The sequence below is a fragment of the Cydia strobilella genome, chromosome Z (genome assembly GCF_947568885.1).
Source record: "Cydia strobilella chromosome Z, ilCydStro3.1, whole genome shotgun sequence".
In the NCBI taxonomy this organism is placed as follows: domain Eukaryota; kingdom Metazoa; phylum Arthropoda; class Insecta; order Lepidoptera; family Tortricidae; genus Cydia; species Cydia strobilella.
In genome coordinates this window covers 39,137,118-39,161,000 of record NC_086068.1, presented here as the reverse complement: position 1 = coordinate 39,161,000, position 23,883 = coordinate 39,137,118, and the positions used below count along the sequence as shown (strand labels likewise).

Here is a 23,883-nt window from a genome sequence, read left to right as displayed (position 1 = left end):
CCCGAAACGCAGTTTTTCTCAATTTTGAAGGAAACCGTTCAAGATACAGAAAAGGTGTGTAGGAACGAAGTGATCCTTAATAAATTTGCTATGTATCTCTTATACACACTACAGTGCTATCACTTATAGTTTTGTGCAATCTGTCACCAAAGAAGCAAATTTTTAAGAATTTAACGTTTTTCTTTTTTAAGATAACTTTTCTCATAAAATGGTCACGATATCGCCCAATTTTGTTTTATTTAAGTAAATAGTTAATATGTTCTTTAAAACGAAGTATTATTTATTATTAAACTCCTTCATTTGACGATTTTATGCCATTTTGCAAATACATCCTCGTCAAACATATTCAGTCAGCGAATATCCTTATTAACCACTTGTCTGTATGAAACGGACCCTAACCGAAATTGATACCTAAAGCACAACCCGAGGGTGAACCCACAATTTTTGGACCACCACATACATATGAAAAGTAGTGAGCGAAAGAGATATAGATAGTTGGATTTTGCTCTTAGGACACTCTACGAATGGGAAACGTAAACATTTCAAAAGTTCCCTACGTGTGTCTAATGTATATGGTTCCGTGATTACTTTTTAGAGTTCCGTACCCAAAGGGTAAAAACGGGACTCTATTACTAAGATTCCACTGTCCGTCTGTCTGTTACCAGGCTGTATCTCATAAACCGTGATGACAACATGTGCGCTTGTTTTTTAAGAAATTCAGCACCTGAATAGATATTCAGGTCAATTTGCTATAAATTCAGATATTCTTTGTCAAATCTACCTTTGACAAACTATATTTTCAACGACAAAGTGGGACTTTTCACTAGATTTCAACACATTTATTGGTAATATTGCCAATATTGGTATATAGTGATTTTACTTCAACAATGGGTATCATATGCTCTAGCTGATCAACTTTACTATAGTAGACCCAAACCAAACGGACGACTGGGATCATATATCTATCTCTCTCACTCTACTTTCGACCATGCGAGCGTGAATGAGAAGTTTTACGACCCCGGTCGTCCGTTTGGTTTGGGTCTACTATAATGTGGCGATGATCTAAGCGTAAGGCCGCCTTTTCACGCATATATAGGTAGAATAAGAACTTAATGTTCCTTTCTCATTTTACGCGCGCCTCCCACCATGGAGCTTTAAATACAGGGTTTCTATTCGCTAAACCGAGCGACTTTTATTACGGGATACGGAATCAACCCCGAAATCACAAAAAAAAACCATTTTCATATGTTAATTTGGCTGATCAGATGTCGATGTTTTCTATGGAAAAACAATTATTTTTTTGCGATTCTATAGTAAAAGTAGCTCGATTTAGAGAGTAGAATGAAGCCCTGCATTTAGAGCCCCATGGTGGGAGACACGCTGTATAAGATAGGTGGTACTAGTACACGCTGTATAAGATAGGTGGTACTAGTACTACCTATCTTATACAGTGTGTCTAGTGTCCAAAAAAGCAGAGTAAGGGTCGGTTGCACCAAACCGTCTGTCACCGTTAAAGCGTTTGCAAAATGTTATTGTATTAGCAGTTTGATCGGATCTGAGGTGCGTGAGGTGACGTTGTTCAGTCTGTTAACTGTGGGTGATGCAACTGGCCCTAAGGCTAGGTTCACACGGCAACGTCCTGCACGTTTTTTCACGTATTCGATTTTACACGCACAACCAGTCAGATGTTCACACGGTAGATTTTCATTCGTTTAAAAACCGTTTTCACGCCGAATAGCCACAGTTTTCACGCAGTTGTTGCAGTGAGCAGACTCAGCAGACGTCTGTGATGATGGATCCACGCTTCATCCTACTTTTATTTTGGTATCGATGGCCATAACATAACGGTTACGCCGCTGACAAAATAGAAGGTTTTGGGTACATCCCATAAATAAAAAAACTGTGCGTAATAAAACATTTGAAAATTTATAGGTACGCTAACTTAGGAACGATGAAACAAAGTTTTTTAATTTATTTCGGATGTCTATTGAAAGTTTTTTTCCACTAAATTAATTAATGATTTGTTATCTATAGAAGATTCGTCAACCGTTTTGAAGTAACCACGAAATTACAAACAAAATACTAGCGATCCCTCCGAAAAACGCTCGAGTACTATAGACGCTTGTTCGATAAAAAAACGTACAAAATCGTGCCGTGTCAATGAAATAGAACTACCTATACTACTCGCCACTGCAAACCGAATACGTCAAAGTTCATTCGATTTGCTTGACAAGTCCGGCGAGTATCCGTTTAAACGTATAAACAATGTACGTTTTTTTGCAGTACAAACGCCGTGTGAATGGTTCTATGCACAAAGTATGTGCCACTATTTATCCTTTAAGACGTATACTGCAAAAAATCGTGCAGGAAAATGCCGTGTGAACGAAGCCTAAGTGAAGGAAGGCTGCAGGCGTCGGTGTCGGTGTCAGTGGTGTCACCTTTGCGATGCTAATGGTCTGCTGCTCCATGACCTCGTGGATGGCGGTGCGGTCGGCGTCGGCCATCTTGTCGAACTCGTCGATGCAGCACACGCCCTGGTCGGCCAGCACCAGCGCGCCGCCTTCCAGCATCATCTCGCCTGTAAACGGATCCTGCCAACCGATACAACTACCTTTTAACATGGCTCTCTATTGGTTCCCATACATTTATAGTTCCGATTTTTTCAGTCCATAACGTTTTCCATCATAATTTTTATTGTCAATAGTCATAAAATTTTACAACATAAATTCCAGTTCCGATTTTTGCAGGTCATCAGTATTGTTAGTCATAAAATCTTTTACTCATAATATTCAAAGTCCAGGTGGATTGTTGTAAGGTATTTTTCCGCAGGTTATAATAATAAGTAGCAGGGACCGGACAACCCTTTCCGCGATAAAACCCTTTCAATGGGCGACACTTAAACACGGCTAACACATTGAAAGACTTTCCCTTCTGAACTGCAAGGCCATTCATACCCCTACCTTTGACTAACCCTTACCGAAAAGCTAACCAAAAATAAGGCTAGCCCTTAATAAGGGTTACCCTTATCTTTAAGCGCTTTTTATTAAGGTTTCCCTTTGCGTGAAAGAGACAGGATTAGTATATATCTACGGTAGTGTATGAAAAGGAAAGAAAATACGTGCCTAGTCAAAGAACGCCGCCGTCGCCGCCGACGATCGCTCGGATTCGAAGTAATGTGTGCTTTATGAACAAGGTAGACGACTTAAATTAGCACGCTTATATGCTAAAAGTGAAGCCCTTTATAAGGCTAACCCTTATAAGCAATATGCAAGGTGTTGGTGAGCGGATGATAAGGGTTTTGTAAGGGTATTTGGGCTACCGATTACTCAAATGTAGTAGCTTTATATAAGGGTTTTTAAAAGCAAAACAAAGGGTTTCGTCTGGCAAAGGGTATGGTGAGTTAAGCCTTATGCAATACCCTTATAAAACCCCGATAAGGGATAGCGGGCCGGTCCCTGATAAGTAGTCACGCTTTGCGGGGCTCCTATTTCCGCTCTGAGGGACACAAGGTAACTAACGAACCTACCTGAGGAAACTGATTTTTTTGTTTGGCTTACTGATTTTCCCGCCATGTCTTATTTTTTAACCGACTTCAAGATTTCAAAAGGAGGAGGTTCTCAATTCGGTTGTTTTTTTTTAAATGTTTGTTACTCCATAACTCCATTTCTGGACCAATTTTGAAAATTCTTTTTTTGATTGTAAGTATATATATACAGATTGGTCCCGTTTTTGTCAAAACGCAGTTCTGATGATGGGATCCATGAGGAATCGAGGGAATTCCTCAAATGTGAAAGGCATACATATAGTGATTTTAGTATTTTCATTAACAAATCAAGCATTTACAATTAAAAACGTGACATTTGATGAAGTGGAACTGCTGATGATGATCAGAACGGAACTTCCATGACGCATAGTTCACGTTTGGCGATTTGTCCTCTTCGTTATGTTTGTTAAGCAAGTTAGGTTTTCAAGACACATTTTTGTCAAGCTCGAGTTCTGATGATGGGATCCATGAGGAATCGAGGGAACTCCTCAAATGTGAAAGGCATACATATAGTGATTTTTGTATTTTTATCAACAAATCCAGCATTTCCATTTAAATAAGTGACATTTGATGAAGTGGAGCTACTGATGATGATCAGAAATATCAGAATGGAACTCTTTAATGACGCATAGATCACATTTGGCGATTTGTCTTCTTTTTTATGTTTGTTAAGCAAGTTAAGTTTTCAAGACACATTTTTGTCAAGCTCGAGTTCTGATGATAAGGAACCGAGGGAACTCCTCAAATGTGAAAGGCATACATACAGGGTGGAAATATATTTTGGGTCAGTGAGGGCAGCTACCAGATTGTATTGTGTTGCTAGGCGAAAACGGTCTTAGCAGACCTTCCTTCGATTTCAAATTAATGAAGATTGGCGTTTACAGATTTTGGAAAAAACATACAGGGTGCGAGGAAATGGTCATTTTTGACAAACTTTTTTTTTTGTTGCCAATCGATCCCATTCCTGTCCAGGATCAAAAGCTTCTATAGGACCAAAAAGAAATTTCCGGCTAGAAAAGCCATAAATCGAGAAAAACTTTCCCCATACAATTTGTATGAAAATCAAAAAAGTTTTTTTTACATGTATTTTTTTTATGTGAATCGATTTCATTTCTATCCAGTATCAATAGTTTCCTTGGGGTCAACTTTCGGTAATGTACAAAAAAGCCATAAATTAAAGAAAACAGTTTTCATACATTTACTATGGCGAAAAAGTGAACTTTATTTACATTTTTCTTTCACGCTAATCAGTTCTGTTTCATTGAAGGATTGGTTGTTTTCATAGGAGGACGAATTAGGGTGACAGATAAATGAGAATAAAGTTTTACTTTTTCTCCATAGTAAATGTATGAAAACAGTTTTCTTTCAGGACGGTCGCGGACGCATTGCGCGAGCTTCCCCGTAACCCCGCCACCAAAGCGGCGAGAGGACACCATGGGGTTTAGTGGGTAGTGGGGCCTCTATACAGCCCTGAGTCCCACATAACCGTCCGGGTTAGAACTGTGACCCTTACAGAAACGAAATGCTACTAGAAAAGTGGGTGGTTTTACCTCCTTTTAGTCAGGCAAAAAATGCTGTCTTTTTCATTTCATTGTCTGGAGTACACCATCAACAATAAGTAACCTTTCAACGGAACCCCCATTGAAGTCGGTGTTTTTTTTTTCTTAGAAATTATTATATAACTTATTAAGCCATGCCATAAGGTCCCGGTCCCGCCAACGAGTCGACTGCTATTACCGCTCTGAAGGCATAGGACACAAGGTAACTAACGAAACTACCTGAGGAAACAATTTTTTTTGTTTAGCTTACACATTTCCCCGACATTTTTTTTATCTTCCAAGTATTTTCTATTTTTTTTACAAGTTTTTATTTAACTTGTCCTGTTAGTATGTTAGCGTCGGTTAAATCTTGGAAACTAAATTTAACCCACTTCCCGATTTACGATTGAGCTGAAATTATGCATACATATGTAAATCGGATGACAATGAAATATTATGACATGGAGCTGATCTGATAATGGAGACGGGAGGTGGTCACGGGAACTGTATATATGTGAGGGGGCAGGTCAGTGATAGGCCTCCCTCAACAGGATGTAGGAAATGAAAGGCAGGGAACCAGGGCGACGTGGGTATTTATTAATTGGTAATAAAAGGCACCTGTACCCAGCAATACAGACGAGAGTTAGCTGTCTGATGCCATAACACATATAAAACACTTTCTTAAATGACTTCATTATTATAAAAACTTACAATTAATTCGAATGTAGGTAGACTAGAGGTGCGCTGCCCGCGCAGCATGGTTTCCCTATCACTAAGTCCGTCACTTTCGCACTCACATACTTGTTAGAACGTGACAGGCATGGTGATAAGCGTACCGTGCTACGACTCCTGGTTACAATAGGTTGTGCACAATACACATTGCACTTGTGTTCATTATGGATTTACTATAGATAACATCACAATATCATCATCATCATCTTCCTCGCGTTATCCCGGCATTTTGCCACGGCTCATAGGAGCCTGTGGTCCGCTTGACAACTAATCCTAAGAATTGACGTAGGCACTAGTTTTTACGAAAGCGATTGCCATCTGACCTTCCAACCCAGAGGGGGAACTAGGCCTTGTTAGGATTAGCCCGGTTTCCTCGCGATGTTTTCCTTCACCGAAAAGCGACTGGTAAATATTAAATGATATTTCGTACACAAGTTCCGAAAAACTCATCGGTACGAGCCGGGGTTTGAACCTGCGACCTCCAAATTGAAAGTCACGCTCTTACCGCGCTCTACAAAATATTAAATTTTAAATACTATGTAAGAAATAGATGTTTACTGATCGAAGTTTTGTATTGAACTGAAAATTTTAACCAACGATATGGATTCGAAGAAAGATTTGAATTTGAATGGCGAATTTAGGATTTGTATTGTGCCAGGAATAATACAAAAGTTGGTAGTGTAACGTTCCGTGACACGCACCGTTACAATATATGGTAAAACAACGCAACTAATTGTGTTTGGGGTTGCTAGAATACTTGCGTGTGGAAAGAAAAGTACAGTTAGCGATAAAGGCTTGTACCAAAAATAAAATGCTAAAAACTTATATATGTTAATCGATTTTTCAAAGACGGCAGGCTGATTTATTTGAGGGCCATCGACAACAAGCTCCTATGCTTGATAACGTCACATATGTAAAACAATTAGGGGCGTAGCAAATATTTTTAAACGCGAAATGTAATAATTGTATCTCCATTTGTAAGATACTTATAGCGCGTTGTTATATATGCTCCTTTGAATGCTGAGTATGCTGACCGACTTTTACTGTAATAGTTCATTTGAAATACGTGCCCAAAGGTGGACGCGGCTAAATTGAACCGCCGCGCACTTATATTCAAATAAAATGTCAATGTTTTGTACAAGTGGGCATATACGAATATAATTATAGTGTTTGCGAAAAGAGAAGAGTCGTACAATGTATTGGTTGCCCTATATTCCGAGACTTCCCCTTCCGCCCAGACTAAGCTTGTGATGAAGCTGTCGATCCGAACTCTTTGACTTTCGAACGCTATGCCACCCTCAACTGTAGCACTATCAAAGGCAAACATATTAAAATAATCTTTAATACAAAAAAAATCGACTTCTCAAAACAGTGTGAAATGCTATTTGAATTATTTACAACCACAACGAGATGCACTATGGTTGTAAACACAGAAATGAATATACCATAGAAGACGCAAAGCCATCTACTTCGCGCGTCCGTACCCCGACCATTCGTCGAGGTTGACCGTCGCTTTTTATAGTCCACGCCGCCGGTTGTTGCAGCCGGACGTCCTTAAAAACTTAAAAAATGCTTCGTTGCGTGATAATTAACTGCAACAGCCCAAAAATTGCTAGCACCCAAAGGCAAGAACATATTTCCTATCACAGATAAGTAATTTTAAAATTATATTATGCGTAAATTTTGTATGAAAGTCAGCACGCTTGGTTTCAATACAAATCGTGGTATTGGCGTCATCTAGCGTATATATTAAATCTGTGGTTGTAAATAACATAACAATTACAATTAGTTTCAAGACTTTAAAAAAACTTTTGCCGTACAGGAGTTCCATTCTGGTCTTCAGCAGTTGAGCAGTTCCGTTTCACCATATAGTACTATTTAAATGTAAATGCTTGGTTTATAGACAAAAACTGTAAAATCGCGATAAGTATGGTGAGTTCTGAAGTAACAAGCATACAACCGAATAGAGAAGCTCCTCCTCGTTGAGAACATAATGTTGAAATAGTAGGTAGGTAGGTAGGGTAGGGTAGGTACAGGATAGATAGATAGAGGATAGGTGAGAAGTGAGTGGTCGGTACGGTGTACGGTGTACCTTCATGACGGCAGCAGTGAGGCCGACGCCCGAGGAGCCGCGGCCGGTGGTGTACTGGCTGCGCGGCGCCAGACGGTCGATGTAGTTGAGCAGCTGCGACTTGGCCACGCCCGGGTCGCCCATCAGGCAGATGTTGATGTTGCCGCGGATCTTCATACCGTTCGGCCGCCTGCAATAACCAATCATACATAACTACTTACCATGTTTTTACTTTCCACTCGCCTGCTGATATAGGCAGGTAAATGGATTCATTTATTATAGGTACCTACACTACACTACATAAGATAGTCTGACCAAGCTAACTCTGCAACGACTTTGACAAGTGACGAGTGTCATAATAAACGTGTTAGTTTTATACAAATGTGACGTATATTATGATATTGCAACACTTTGTGTTGGCAAACGACATGCAGAGTTAGCTTGCTTCGACTCTAGGACAAATTCGTGCTTTGTATTTGGCGTGCGTATATTCGGCTCCGTTCATTATGCAGTAACTTTGTTGTTAAAAGTTAATGTTTGACAATCCAGTTACCACAAAACATACAATACAATACAGCGCCTTCTACTTCAGGAGTCAAACGAAGGGGGACGATTTTTTTTGCTTAAACTTTATACCTACTATCAATAACCCTTTGGCTAAAATAAAGGCAGTGTGTTTTTTATTGAAACAGTTACACTGTTAAAACTGTAACTATAAGATACTTCCACGGTTGAAGATAGTACCACAACTACAACCATCTCAGTATTGCAATTTGCATACAACAGCATTGACAAACTTTAGTGTAATAACTGCTGTAACTCAATCATACGTTCAATCATTACTGCTGGTGTAAACAGGTTTTATGAGCAATCGACTCGAGTTTGACAAAGCTGATTTCGAATATAGAATATCAAAAAAGAATATGTCAATGGCTTTCAAATTGATAAGTCACTCTCCTTCTAACTGTTTTGCAAGAAAGATGTCATTTTAATATTGTGAATGTAAATTTAATAATAAATATGTTGTTATTTTAAAGAAGTGCCTTCCCATTATTCCACTAAAGCTCCAAGGACCTCCTGTAATCGTTTACAGTTACAATACAGTGAAGGGAAATCAGCAACTAAAGATAGGTAATTTAATGTCTCAACAAGATTTAAACATGTATAGTTGAGGAGAGTCTTTTCAAAAGGGCTTATTTCTCTATGAACACCATACAAAAATAAGCCCTTTTGAGAAGACACTCCTCAGTTGTATACATCCAACATCAAACCCTTGTGCGTACGAACGCTCCTCGCGGCGCGCTCGAACCCTCTCCGATATGGCCGAGCTTTAAATAAGCAAATTGAAATGACTGTAGCTACGACTAGGTTGGTTTATGTAAGAATTTCCTATTTACACGGTGTTTTTTAAACTCCGTTAACTTCGGGGAATAGCTAAGTACGAGTACATTTAACGAAACTGAACGGCATAGTTAATCTTTAATTATTATTATTATTTCCTAAAAAGTAATTAATAGCGTTGCTGTATCGCGGACATCATATTCAAATCCACCAAACGAATTCGAATATCGTCCGAGATAGTACTTGCGTTTAGTAGCAAATGTATAAACTCATAGGTACTAAACTAATCAATATGTAACGAGGTCTTAAGGCACTGGCTTTATACATGCTCGTCCCTACGAGCGAAAATGGTTAATTAGAATACCGGTCTCTTTGATAAAGTGAATAGGCTCTATTACTGACCCGGTGAGCTCTATCTTAGGCCCGGTCTTCACTTTCCATCAGGTGTAGTAACTAGGGCCAATCGCCGATCAGTTTATTAAAAATCAAAATAAGTTACTTAAGCTCAGGAATGCACCCTTGAAATTAACGGACTTTAAAAAACCGCGGTGTATATAGTGGTGTAAGTAAGTAGTAGCGTAGGTAGGTAGGTAGAGCAGAGGCACACCTGTCGACGCCGCCGACCAGCAGTAGCAGCAGCGCCTTCTTGACGTCCTCGTGGCCGTAGATCTCGGGCGCCAGCGAGCGCGCCATGCGCGCGTACAGCTGCTCCTCCGCCAGCTCAGCCAGCTCCTCCTCGGACAGCGCCTCCGCGCTCTCGCACTCGTCGCTCGCGTTCACGCACAACACTCCCTGCGCATGCGCACGCCCATACAACAACTCTACAATACAACTCTACCTAATTACGAGTACCACAACCACACCACACCATACCACACTACCTATAAGGAAGGTGTCTTTTTACTTTAGACCCAGTAGCCCAACTTCAAACATTTTATAATCCTCGTTCCAAATTCAAAATCTCGGACGCATTTTCCGTCCATAGCAAACATGCTTAAATCTGTCACGTAGTCACTTGTTTTTACCAGAGATTCGCTCATTATTTTTGTTCGAAGTTGGACTACACGGTATAAATCAGTGTACACTGAAATTACACTTAACTAACTAAGGGCCACTTGCACCATCCCACTAACCCGGGGTTAACCGGTTAAACAGTTGACCCTGTGTCAAATTGTACTGGTAACCATGGTAGCTCCAGGTTTAACCGGTTAACCCCGGGTTAGTGGAGTGGTGCAAGTGGGCCTAAGGTATTATGTTGCACTCATTTCGTTATTTACGAATTGACTCTCTCAATTTTCTGTTTAGTGTACAAACGAAAATATAGCAAAAAAAATGTACGTCTGTTGGGCGAGGTAATTCTACACAAATCGAGCTACTTCGCGTGATATATATTCCTAATGAATCAGTTCAGGTCAACACTGGAAAATGTCACCAGATATAGACACATATAACTTACAAAAATACAGTAAAAATTCTACAGGTATTAATTTTCAGCATGTGACTAAAACTGCCTGTGTAGACGTGTTGGATTCGTTTAAAGAAATGTCGGTGGCCCTTCTTTTTAGACATATTATGAACAATGAAACACTTATGTGCAAGTTTAGTGGTTTAACAAACCAGTACGAGTCGGACCACGCCTATAGGGTATTTGACAACATTAAAAATAAATAACGAATTGCTGTAATCCTGAAAGATAATAAACTAATAAAGTATATTTCACTATATTTGAATGTAAATTATGTTTAGTTTTTGGAAAATAAACGAAAGAAAATTTAATATTTTTTGAAATTTCATCAGGGACGTGAACGCTCTGTGATTAGTCAACGCTCGGATGACGTCACACGCGGGTAAACATTCTTGATTGCCTTGAGTGTTTTAACTGTTTTATTTGTATTTAGTTAATTTTAGTTATTGTTCCACAGTTTTCTGATATATTCCGACTTATTATATATTCATAAGAATCTCAAAATGGAGCCGAAATATGTGAAAGCTGATAGCGGCAACCTACCAGACATAGACGCATTAATGGTTGCACTTTTCTTTAAAGATAATCCGGATTACTATGCTGCGGAACTTAGAAATGTAAAAACAGCTGTGTGAGTATACGTAGAAATTGTTTATTTACGAACATTTCGATTTCGATGATACGAATACGACGACGATATATATATAGAATACGATGACGAGAATAGTATATCCATACTGCACTTTAGTTTGAAAGAAAAAGTACCTACTAATGCTGAAAGAGCTATGTTATGAGGTTATGTAGTAATACATTAAATACCTTGTTTCGTTAAATACAACAAAATCCGCTGCTTTAACTACCATATTTATTTACAGTTAAATATTACTTACATCGAAGTGGTCTTCACACATAAAAACATTTGTATGCGCTAAAATGCTCTTTGGGTCTCTTCGTGCTAGTTTTAACCACATTTTTCTTTTTTTGGGATTCGTTGGAACGGAAACAAACAATTTATCTGGATTTTTTATAGTCGTACTTGAACATTGCGGCACTATACACCATTTATATACCATTTTACAGTGAAATAATCAATTCAATGCACATAAACCATAAGATTTACTAAGGTCATTGACTGAGTCTACTCGCGTGTGACGTCACACGTGTCACGTGATTAGCCCCTTTGCAAAAACAGCGTTAAAGGCGCGTTCAAAATAAATAAACTTTAACATTGTTTTTTTATATTGAATACAGGAAATTTCACGGAAATATCAATGTAGTGTAATTATCAAGTCATAAACAATCAATTAAAACCATTTTCAAAAATTAGTCAAATGGCCTATTCTAAGTAAAAAAGACTAATTAGAATTCTTTTATCATTATATAGTGATAATGAAAAGAAAACAAAAAAAAACAAGCCCAACGCGATCCGAAAGTACAAAAGTACAATGTTATAAGTTTCGGCGCGGCCGGCGGCCTAAAGGCAAACAGCAGTTTTTTGGCAGAAACTTTGGTCGGACAATAATATTTACCAGTCGCTTTTTCGGTGAAGAAAAACATCGTAAGGAAACCGGACTTATCAGCTCTGGGTTGGAAGGTCAAATAGCAGTTGCTTTCGTAAACACTAGTGCCTACGCCAATTCTTGGGATTCGTTTCCAAGCGGAGTTCCCCAGGCGTCGTGTTTCCCACAGTCACTGAGCAGGGCACTGAGAAGATATTATACTGACGTGCGCCTCAAGGTAGGTGTCGGAGAGCAGCCCCTGCATGATCTGGCGGAAGCCGGCGCCCAGCAGCGGCAGGAAGACGCCGGTAACCGCCACGTGGTCGCCGGGCTGCGCTCGCCGGCACTGGTCGCCGCGGCAGTACACCGCCAGCTGCCGCGGGATGTGCCCCACCGGCACTTGATCCGACTGTACACACAATATCATTCATTGTACATACTTCCATTCATTTTGGCCAAAAGCATTTTTTTTTTCATTTTTAGGGTTCCGTACCTCAAAAGGAAAAAACGGGACCGTTATAGGATCACTCGTGCGTCTGTCTGTCCGTCTGTCACAGCCTATTTCCTCCGAAACTACTGGACCAATTAAGTTGAAATTTGGTACACATATGTAAGATTGTGACCCAAAGATGGACTTGTAACGTAAACGAATTAATTTTAAACACGGGGGCCACTTTTGGGGGTAAATGAGAAAATTAAAAAATAAAGTTTGTCAAACTATATTGTGTTACATATCGAATGAAAGAGCTCATTGTGAGAATCGCAAATAAATTTTTTTTATAATTTTAAGATAAACAGTTTAGAAGTTATTCAAGAAAATAGGCAAAAAATGACCATCCCCCCGCCCCCCCTTTATCTTCGAAACTACTGGGTCAAAAATTTTGAAAAATCTTCTTCTTTACCTATAGGTATATATCACCGGAAAACCTATTAGAAATGTGCAGTCAAGCGTGAGTCGGACTTAATTACTTAGTTTTTGATTAAAGACATTTCACATAAAAAATACATTGTTTAAATTATGTAATGTACGGAACCCTTGGAACGCGAGTCCGACTCGCACTTGGCCGGTTTTTTTACATTATGACACCTAAGCTAAGTCTTAATATTAGTAAGCTGTGCATTACTTATTAAGATTGTATTGTTATGGCAATTAGCCTTTTAATGAGGTTAAGAGCTTTATTAGTATCCCACGGTGTATTTGTGTAGGACTATAGTTGTTAAGGCGAAGTAGTTGATACTGACATGTTCCTGTATCTTGATCTCCTGGAACTTCTGGAAGCGCGAGCCGCGCGTCTGTAGGTGCAGCTGTCCGGCGGCGTTGTTGAGGCGGCAGGCGTCGGCGGCGCAGGCGGGCGGCGGCGTGAAGTGCAGCGCGCGCACCGGCTGGTAGGTCTCGGCGCCGCACGCGCCGCATGAGTACGTGGCCACCATTAGCAGCGGCTTCACTTCCGTGCAACGCGTCACTATGCCTGCACAACACCCCACAAAAACTCTGCCTCAACATATAGGCCAGGAAATGAATGACCAAAAAAAGTTATAGAGGGAAATGCTTGGAACACAATTTTTGACTTCGTAGCTTTGTTTGGACTAGTTAGGAGGTGAACATATCAAAAGTCCCCGGCCGTAACCCAGGTGCTGGGGGGGAGAGGGGGGTTTGAAGGTTCCGATTTTCGGTTTTTCCATTATATCTCGGAAACTATGCGTCTGAGCGTCTTGGCCATTTATACAAAATGAAAAGAGATTTAATTTGTTACAAGTTTTGTTATTTAAGTCAAGTTTTTCGATATCTTGTATAGTTTTTGAGATATCCGCTCTTGAAGGTTTATTTAGGTTTACTTCGGAAAGGTGTCAATGTTGATACCATAAATGAATTCAGCACCCCCGATTTATACGAAAACGTAATCAAACTCGGCCTAGCAGCTTCACTGATGTAGATAATCAAGAGAAAAATGAGAGCCCTAAATAAACCTTCAAGAGCGGATATCAGAATAAGAATAAGTTTATTGTTTACCGTGTCAAACATGATGTTAAAATGATACATAGTACATAGTACCAACGGCTACCCTTTTCGGGTATACAATATTTTACATAATTACAATATTATATACATCATCACTTATATTTATAATAAGTACATCTATAATTATAGTTTTAAATGAAAAATACTCATTCAAATCATAAAAAACATGATCTATTAGCCACTGCTTTAGCTGTCGTTTAAAAGACTCTTCAAAACTATACAAGATATTGTATAAAACTTGTAACAAATAAAATACTTTAGGGTAGAATAAGTGGAGACCTGTAAGGTCTATATGTGGAACACTTTCAAACTTGGAATAATAGTAGATTGTTAAACTAGGGTGGAAAGTGAACCAATGCCAATGTAACCTTTTTAGATGGTTAACTAAATAATTACAAAAAAAAGTCTTACACAATATTTAACTTTAGGGTAGAATAAGAAAAAAATGCAAGGTACATCTCAGGGAGCGAGTCGAGTACTAGTTACACTAAGATTCAATTGTTCGAGGGTGAGATAGTCACTTTACCCCGAGTTGAACACTCTTCTTTTAATTTTGACTATGACTACTATGAGGAAAGTTACACACAAGAAAATATTTGGACGCGTAAAAGAATTAGCAAAGATAGATATAACTCCGTAATAAATGGATACAGTCTAAGGAAAAAACGTGCCTCGAAAATCAAGAAAATTTGATTCTCGTTCAGAGGGCGCTACTAGTTTTGGCCTACAGTCGTATAGATGGCGTTGACGGTTTCGTTTGTTATTTAACAATTTTAACGCATATCAGTGAAAGAACATGGGTCAAAATCATAAAAATAATTAATGCAAATAAAAAAAATCATTTATCTATATTTAAATACATTCTATCGTATTTTTATAAATCTTAATTTTTAGTTTTAAAGTGTGTCGACAGATGGCAGTGAATTTACTGGGGTTACAAAATTTACTATGACAGTACCGCTCTAGTATAAGTTACTCTATGGAATTAGGGACTGGAATTGTCGCCATTTACATTTAGTACAGGAAAAATTGCATATTTTGGCGGCAAAATATGTACATCCGTGAAACTTTGTTTTTTATATTTATCTTGGAACTAGAAATGAGGATCTGATGAGTCCTATCAACATTTAGTGTTCTGACCCCCTTTTTGGGGGGTATGGTCAGGGGGTTCATTTAAAAAAAATGCACAGTTTACAAACTGGGCATGTGAGGTATCATTTTCGTGTAATTTTATGCGCTGAATCGAATGAGACCATATTCATACTTATAGGATCAATATTTTGCGAAATATGTATGGTTTTAGTTGAAGAAAATGAAAAAATCAAATATTTCAAGTCAAAAGTAGGTTTTAAGCAGCAAAAACAATTGGAAAACTTTTATTTATTTATTTAATCTTTATTGCACAAAAGAAAATACAATCGTACAAAAGATGGACTTAATGCTATAAGGCATTCTCTATCAGTCAACCTTTGGACAAAGCAGATAATTTATAGGCGGTGCAACATCATGTAATATAAAAACAAAGAACGTAATTTACTTTATTTAATTACACAGCTCATTAATTTGTGGCATGAGCACGAATATTTGTTCCCGAGTCATGTGTGTTTTCTATGTATTTAAGTATCTACAGGGGGTTGATATAGGTATCATATATCCTTGTCTAAGTACCCAAAACGCAAGCCTTATTAAGCTCACTGTTGGACTCAATTTGTGTAGTACTCGTAATGTCCTATAATATTTATTTATTTATCAAGTAATATAAATAATAAACCAGCGCTGTTTACGACAAAGGTAAAAAACAACTCATCAAAATCCTCGAGAAAAATCCTGCCCTACAGGAGTGCGCTGCAGTCTTCTGCAAAATATGCAAGGGGCTTTCTTGCTCCAACTCGGACTTGGACAAAGGCATGGCCCCTGAACAAAACAATGACGATGAATTGAGTAAATTCGGAGAAAACGAAAAATAAATATAATATTAATAACTAAACATGTTCATAGTTGGTATTAGGTGCATATTGTACCTAGTGTAGTGCTCTTGAACAAGTTAGATCATTTACTGAATAATTGCGTTCGGTTTATTTTCTGTCTCTGTAAATACGACCATGTCTCCTCTTTCCGCTGGATTCCTATACCTACGAGTTGTCGCAACATTTGCATGCTTTACACCCTCTTTTCTGTCATTAACGATCTCCAATTCCCCGAATATCTGTTCTTCTTATCTATATTTCTTCAACTTCTATGAAGTTTCTCGCGTTCGTCAATTTCACTCTGCTGGCTACCTTTTCCTGTCTATACCATCTCACGGAACAGGTTACATGTCCAATTCATTCTTCATTCAGGTAGACACCATTGGAATAGTCTCCCTATTAAAATTAGACAGTGTCCAAACAGATTTGCATTTAAAAACTGCTACTTTTCTGGCAGAATGGTAAATTCTTAGTTTCTAATTTGAGTCATCTGATTTCTTATGTATGTGTATGTATATGTATTTTTATAATATACTATATGTATGTAATATGCATATGTATTATTTAGATTAGTTGTATACATGTTTAATTGTATAAATCAATATCATACGACATTATGAGTAACAAATTAACTAAGTCCTATAGTGAGTTTAATAAGGCTTGCGTTGTGGGTACTTAGACAAGGATGTATATAATATATAGATACTTAAATACATAGAAAACACCCGTGACTCGGGCACAAATATTCGTGCTCATGCCACAAATAAATGTGTTGTAATTGAAGTATGTTCTTTGTTTTTATATTACAATATGATGTTGCACCGTCTATAAATTATCTGCTTTGTCAATAGGTTGACTGGTAGATAATGCCTTATAGCATTAAGCCCATCTTTTGTACGATTGTATTTGCTTTTGTGCAATAAAAATTAAATAAATAAATAAAAGTTTTCCAATTGTTTTGCTAATTAAAACCTACTTTGACTTGAAATATTTGATTTTTTCATTTTCTTCAACTAAAACCATACATATTTCGCAAAATATTGATCCTATAAGTATGAATATGGTCTCATTCGACTCAGCGCAAAAAATTACACGAAAATGACACCTCATATGCCCAGTTTGTAAACTGTGCATTTCTTTAAATGAACCCCCTGACCACACCCCCCGAAAAGGGGGTCAGAACCCTAAATGTTGATAGGACTCATCAGATCCTCATTTCTAGTTCCAAGATAAAGATAAAAAACAAAGTTTCATGGATGTACATATTTTGCCGCCAAATGGCCATATTTAGTCTTATTTTATCTGTACTAATTTTGATGGGAACAAAATTCTACAACTCGATCTTTAATTGGGATGTGGCCTTATTATACTTAAAAGTGAAACTGAATGAATCAATGAATGGAATGTAATGATAATATTTTAAATACTCATCGTCATTTATACTGATTTATTAACAAATATTTATTTTTATTTTTTACATTTAAATATTAAATACAAGTAGTATATTTTTTTTTAATAATGCAATGCAAGACATTTAATTTCGATAATACTTGGTGTGAAAATGAGGATGCTAATGTGAGAGCTTTTAACTGAATAATATGGCATATATAGCTGTTAGCCGTTGCTCGAAGTACAAATAAAATAAATTACTTTCCACCCGGTTAATCAGCGTATGAAAGGTGAACTTCCCGAAAATCCCGAATAGGAGAGATGAAAAAAGTATTAGAGGAATGTTAGATGACAGGAATGATGGTGATTAAAATCTTACCCCTTACTGTTGTCAATTTGCCAATATGTTCAGCCTTGACTTCTCTAATTGGTACAGACTTGGCACTGGACAGATCTTTGAAGTACACTTCACTGTAACAAGAGAACATCTTTTGATAATGTTTAATACATAGACAATCAATAGCTGATTACTTGATTAGTGTCTCGAGTAGTTGATAGCTATTCAAAACAAGAAGCTATAAAATTACAATTACAATCGTCTGATGAGCTCTGGAGGGTACCGATTCCTGGGATCCCTCATCTCCCCTGGGATCCGGTGGTTCCGTGCCTCCAGCACAATGCGATGCTCAATATATACATCTAATGCATCTTTAGCAGTAACCTGAAGCCAGACAAATTAAAATGCACCATTACACATTAAATTATAACAAATTAAATAACCCAGATTTAATTTATTTAGATCTAAACATCAATTCAATCTTTGTTACTGGTTAAAATAATTTTAAGCAAGCAAGTTTAATGTACCTGTCTTACGATGCTATTCCATCTGTCCAATTTGCATTGCGTCTCACTCTCTCATTAAGCAAAATGTGAGACTCAAATACACATTGGATCAAGATATTGGACAGATGGAATACCCATGTTGATTTGATGTTTATGGAGAACTGCCACACTGTCACTCTGTTGATGCAAATTTATCTAGTAAAGTGATATAAATGGCTTTAATAAAGTATTCTGGCTGGCTAATTAATAAAGTATTTTATGACATTAATGAATTATCTGCAAGTTAACAGATACCTATGTGTATATACTTAAGTTTAAGCTTAGCTTTAGGATAGGTAGGTTACCTACCATAATCAAATTGTACCCTTAGCCCTAGACCCTAGCAGGCAACTGTTGAAACTTATAACGTAAAAGAAAACAGTTTTGTATGTACACAGTTATACAATAAAATATGATTGAATTCTATTGTATTCTAAATACATTTGGATAAGTACCTCCGTGTGTTTGTAGTCAGGTAGCATCTCGTACACTACGTCCGACACCATGCTCGTGTATCGACGCGTGTTCTGGCGCACCGCCTCAGCCAGATCCTCATTTGTTTCATGCAAGTCATCCAGCTCCACAGTAAATGCCACCTGTACAAAACCATAACGTTACAGCTATATTAAACCGTCAAACATAACCTAATAACAAATAATAGAATAACAACTGTTTTACCTGTTCCCTGTGAGCGACTCTAGTGAGTTGTTCAGCATATTTAAAGTGCTTATGCCCCTCGTCATCAGTCTGGCAGAAATCCACGAAGAAGTTCTTCAGTGTTTCTGCAACAAAGATGTTCTCAAGCCTCGACAACGTGCGTCTAAACGAACTGTTAATGAAATTAAAGTAATAAATACCTTTGTCTGCAGCGTAATCTCGCATAGCCATTGTAATCTTGAGATAATTAACGTTTTATTAATAGATTTGAAGTATGTAGCCGGAAGAAATGCCCAACAAGCCAGTTGTACTAGTACTTGTAATAGTTATTGTGATGACAGTTGTATAAAACGGCGCGAAAATGGTGGAATAAACTATTGTCTATGGCTAGACGTTAGGCTCGCGACATAGACCTAGCATTACATAGATCAGCTATACGCGTGCGCCCGTGAGGGACAAAACATACGCAATGCGACAATATGATTGGTCGAGTAGATTTGTATTGTAGCCCACCATAAACCATACTAAATTTACGGTGGGAAATAATAAAAAAATGTGAGACTGTGACAAGGACAAACAATAACAGCGCTTTCTCTACTACTCCTGCTGAAAGTTACATAATAAGACTATCCCGTTCGGTCAGTTCCCCCACCCCTCATGACCGATCCAGTTATACTAGATTCATGACTCGCGTGCTCTTTTGGCCGTACCACACCATCGCACCGCACCAAGGTCATTGTGCGACGCATCCATAAGTAAGAGCGAGAAAGCGATATCTGTGCAATGGTATGGTACGGCCAAAAGAGCACGCGACGGTGTGTTACGCCCTTTAATGCAGGACTGCAGTCCGCCATTTTGTTTACAATTAAGAACACGGGCGGGGTTGAAATATATAAAGGAATTCGCTGTGTATGTGGTCAAAATTCACCAAAATAGCTATTGTTTTTTTTTAAGAGCACCGACACGAGGGCCTACCGCGAAAAACGAAAAGCGTAATTTCTTTATCTGCCTCTCTATCACTAGATCATAGATCTTGTATATTTTCTATAGATGCGGCCTACCGCGTGCGCCCGTAAGGGATAGACATAGATGACGTCATAAACGTGGGGATACCATATTGGTAAAAATTACTCCAATATTTTATATCACGTTGGGGCGATTACCCTGGAGGCAAAGTTAACTTATTGTTTGACGGTATTAAAATTGTTGAATAAAATGTCAATGGGCCGTTCTTTTTAGGCGTATGAACAATGAAATACCTCCTATAATTCGCGCAGGTGGTACAAAACTAAACATGTTTAGTAAATTTAAACTAACTTAACTTAGTAACTTTTGAAAATTGTTTAACACAAAACTAATAAATACAAAACTAACTAAGTTAGACTAAAATATTGTAACTTTATAAAATTGTTTAATACAAAGCTGTAATAGATATAAAACTAACTAAATTAGACTAAAATATTGTAACTGTATAAAATTGTTTAACACAAAACTGCAATAGATATAAAACTAACTAAATTAGACTAAAATACCGTAACTTTATAAAACTGTGTAACACATAACTGTAATAGATATAAAACTAGCTAGATTAGACTAAATATCATTCGAATATAATTGAACTAAACTAAAGTTGTACCTAGAAACAAATTTAATAGCAATAATGTAATAACTAATAACAGAAATTGTATTTATCTTATTACAGGTATATAAACCTGAATCTCATTTTTGTCCTCAATTGTAAAAATTCCCAGGTATATAAACCTGAATCTCATTTTTGTCCTCTATTGTAAAAATATTATTCTAGTTAACTCGCATGACATAAAAATGTACATCTGGTCTCCCGCGATAGAGGCCTAGCCTAGTGCGGGGACTCCTGGAACCTCCGAATGTCAATTCAGTTATGCACCAACTCTTTTCTGTAATTTGTGATATGTACCTACTATGTACTACAATTGTATTCGTTCTGTGCAATAAAAACATTTTTTATCTTTATTTTTATCTTTTAAATTAATTTTAAAAAATCACAAATCGCAATCACATTATTCACACCAATTAATGTACACCAATTTAGTCTTCACAACATTTGTTAATTTTTTTTTTTGGAATTAGAAGTACGAAAAAACTTCGAGGTCAAAATTACCCATAAAATTATGATATTTTCATCTGGTATCCCTATCATAGAAGGGAAAGTTGAAGCAAAGAGGAAGGAGGGAAGACCAATGAGAGCGTACATGCATCAAATAAAGGAAAAACTCAACGTCGTGTCGTATCAGGCTGTCAAAGAGAAGGCAGAGGACCGCGAAACATGGAAATTGCTCCACCGACAAGAGACTTACTCTTAAGTATATGATGATGATCCCTACCGTGATTGTTATGCAGCTAAATTAAGAAGAAGTTTAAAAATGGCTGACCTCAGACTCCTACCTACCTACGTAATTTGGGCGGATAACTTTACAAATAATGTATGGTTAATTTGCGTAAATAATTGTGATATTTTTATTAAAATCGTTTGATTCTACATTGCTTTGAGTGTAACGTAATTTTACGACGTTATTCTCACATATTGCGTTAAGAGGAAGGTGTAAAATACCGTACTTACGTGTGAAAGGTTATGTTCTCATATTTTTGCTAAAACGGGCTAATACAGAACAATTCACCATTATTTTATCAAAGTTCAAGCATTCAAAACGCTAACCATCACTATATTTCATAAGAGAAAGCACAATTTCATACAAAACAACAATAATTAAACAAGCAACGAACAAGCACGACATGTCACGTACTTATTTGTTTGCCACAACCTCGGTTGTGGCAGCGGTGGAAAAGTGAAACTATCACAAGGACAAACAATAACAGCGCTTTCTCTGCTACTCCTACTGAAAGATACATAAGACTATCCCGTTCGGTCATTTTCCCCCACCCCTCATGACCGATCCAGTTATACTGGATTCATGCACTAGATATTCTAGTTTATCGCAAGAGCGATAGGGAGGCAAATAGCGAAATTTCGATTTTCGTCTCTCGTGGTAGGCCCTTTGGTGGACGGCTAAGCAGAATAGTGTGTGAGCTATTCCTGCTACGCAGTCTTGCGAGGCGGACTACAAGGTAGGAGTGTGAATGAGGGGCTTTAGCGTGTGCCGGCCATTCGCTGCGTGGCGGTATCATTCCACGCGCCCACGTACACACCAGACCAACGAACGTCAACACTGAAAAACGTACGTTGGCTTGGTATGTACGCTGATGCAGAGCATCAGACAAATGTGCACGCAACATGAATCTAGTATTAACTCTGGATCGGTCATGAGGGGTGGGGCGAAATGACCGAACGGGATAGTCTTATGTATCTTTCAGTAGTAGTGACAGAGATCAATATATGACTTTTTGTCTTTGTCATAGTTTCACTTTTCGACCGCTGCCACAACCGAAATTGTGGCAAACAAATAAGTACGTGACATGTCATGCTTGTTCGTTGCTTGTTTAATTATTGTTGTTTTCTATGAAATTGTGCTTTCTCTTATAAAACATAGTGATGGTTAGCGTTTTGAATTGATAAAATAATGGTGAATTATTCTGTAATCGGCTGTAATAGCCGCTCTGAGTAAAAATATGAGAACATAACCTTTCACACGACACGTAAGTACGGTATTTTACACCTTCCTCTTAACGCAATATGTGAGAATAACATCGTAAAACCTCGGTTGTGGCAGCGGTGGAAAAGTGAAACTATGACAAGGACAAACAATAACAGCGCTTTCTCTGCTACTCCTACTGAAAGATACATAAGACTATCCCGTTCGGTCATTTTCCCCCACCCCTCATGACCGATCCAGTTATACTAGATTCATGTGCCAGAAATATGCTAAATAATTTTGAAATGTGCTAAAAAAGATGCTAAAATATTATAGGTAACTAAAAACCGGCCATTATGACATATGACATGACATTGACTATACCATAGATAACACAAAAAGATTAGTGGGTGTAGACGAGACAATTTTTCGCACATTCTGATTGACAATGTAATTGGTAACGCGTATGAAAAAAAGGTCTCGGTGCGGTGCGGTAGTCTGTTACGGCTTATTATAATTCCTCGTATGTATAAAAAATTCCTTTGACGGTTGTGCCATGGATTGTCTATCACTGCCAAGTAGGTTTCAAACTTGGCTTAGGGACGTAATCACTTGATTCACTAAATTATGCTAAAAAAGATGCCAGATGCTAAATGAAAATTTTCGATGCCAGAGAGGGTGAAATTATGCCATATCTGGCACCAATTATGCCAAGTTGGCAACACTGCCTGTACCATATTTTTAATTTTGAGGTTATACGACGAATTAGACTTTGTCTTTGGAAATTTATCTGGCAAAATATTACTAGACGTAACGTCTTGCCATTTCAGTGTTTGGCCGAGGGTCAACTCAGACTCCTGAGAGTCAGTATATGGTAAATTATAATTCGCGCACGACTGTGGAGGGAGCTTAACGAGCTCTTTAAGAGTAGAGGTACAGTTTGGCAAAAAAGAGTAGAAATTAAAAAGTGGCAACACTGTAGTGTCGTCCCGTTTTTCTTAAGTACCCTCCACACTCGTGGGCGAATCACGGCGCGAAGCCGCGAACGCGAGTGTGGAGTCTAGTTCGCTAATCAGCGAAATCGACTCCACACTCGCGCTCGCGGCTTTGCGCCGCGTAGTCTGGAGCGGCTTTAGATTGATTTGAAAGGGACGACACTACAGTGTTGCCACTTTTTAATTTCTACTCTTTTTTGCCACTGTATAAGGC

The 23,883-nt window shown here is 38.0% G+C and overlaps 1 protein-coding gene across 2 annotated transcripts in view; it reads right to left on the bottom strand.

Annotated features, from left to right (window-relative positions):
* Positions 1-19,453, bottom strand: part of LOC134754837 (DNA replication licensing factor Mcm7) — a 425,513-nt gene extending 406,060 nt beyond the window's left edge. For both annotated transcript variants that reach the window (XR_010128980.1, XM_063691269.1), the window contains exons 1-10: positions 19,306-19,453; positions 19,127-19,230; positions 18,904-19,044; positions 18,160-18,287; positions 17,946-18,037; positions 13,433-13,659; positions 12,417-12,599; positions 9,834-10,018; positions 7,907-8,075; positions 2,439-2,591 (exon numbers count right to left, since the gene is read on the bottom strand). Coding sequence is in view for 1 of the 2 variants with exons in the window: in XM_063691269.1 (XP_063547339.1) it covers positions 2,439-2,591; positions 7,907-8,075; positions 9,834-10,018; positions 12,417-12,599; positions 13,433-13,659; positions 17,946-18,037; positions 18,160-18,287; positions 18,904-19,044; positions 19,127-19,230; positions 19,306-19,336 (1,413 nt within the window). In the remaining variant the exon portion in view is untranslated. The remainder of the gene's footprint in view (positions 1-2,438; positions 2,592-7,906; positions 8,076-9,833; positions 10,019-12,416; positions 12,600-13,432; positions 13,660-17,945; positions 18,038-18,159; positions 18,288-18,903; positions 19,045-19,126; positions 19,231-19,305) is intronic.
* Positions 19,454-23,883: the final 4,430 nt, after the last annotated feature.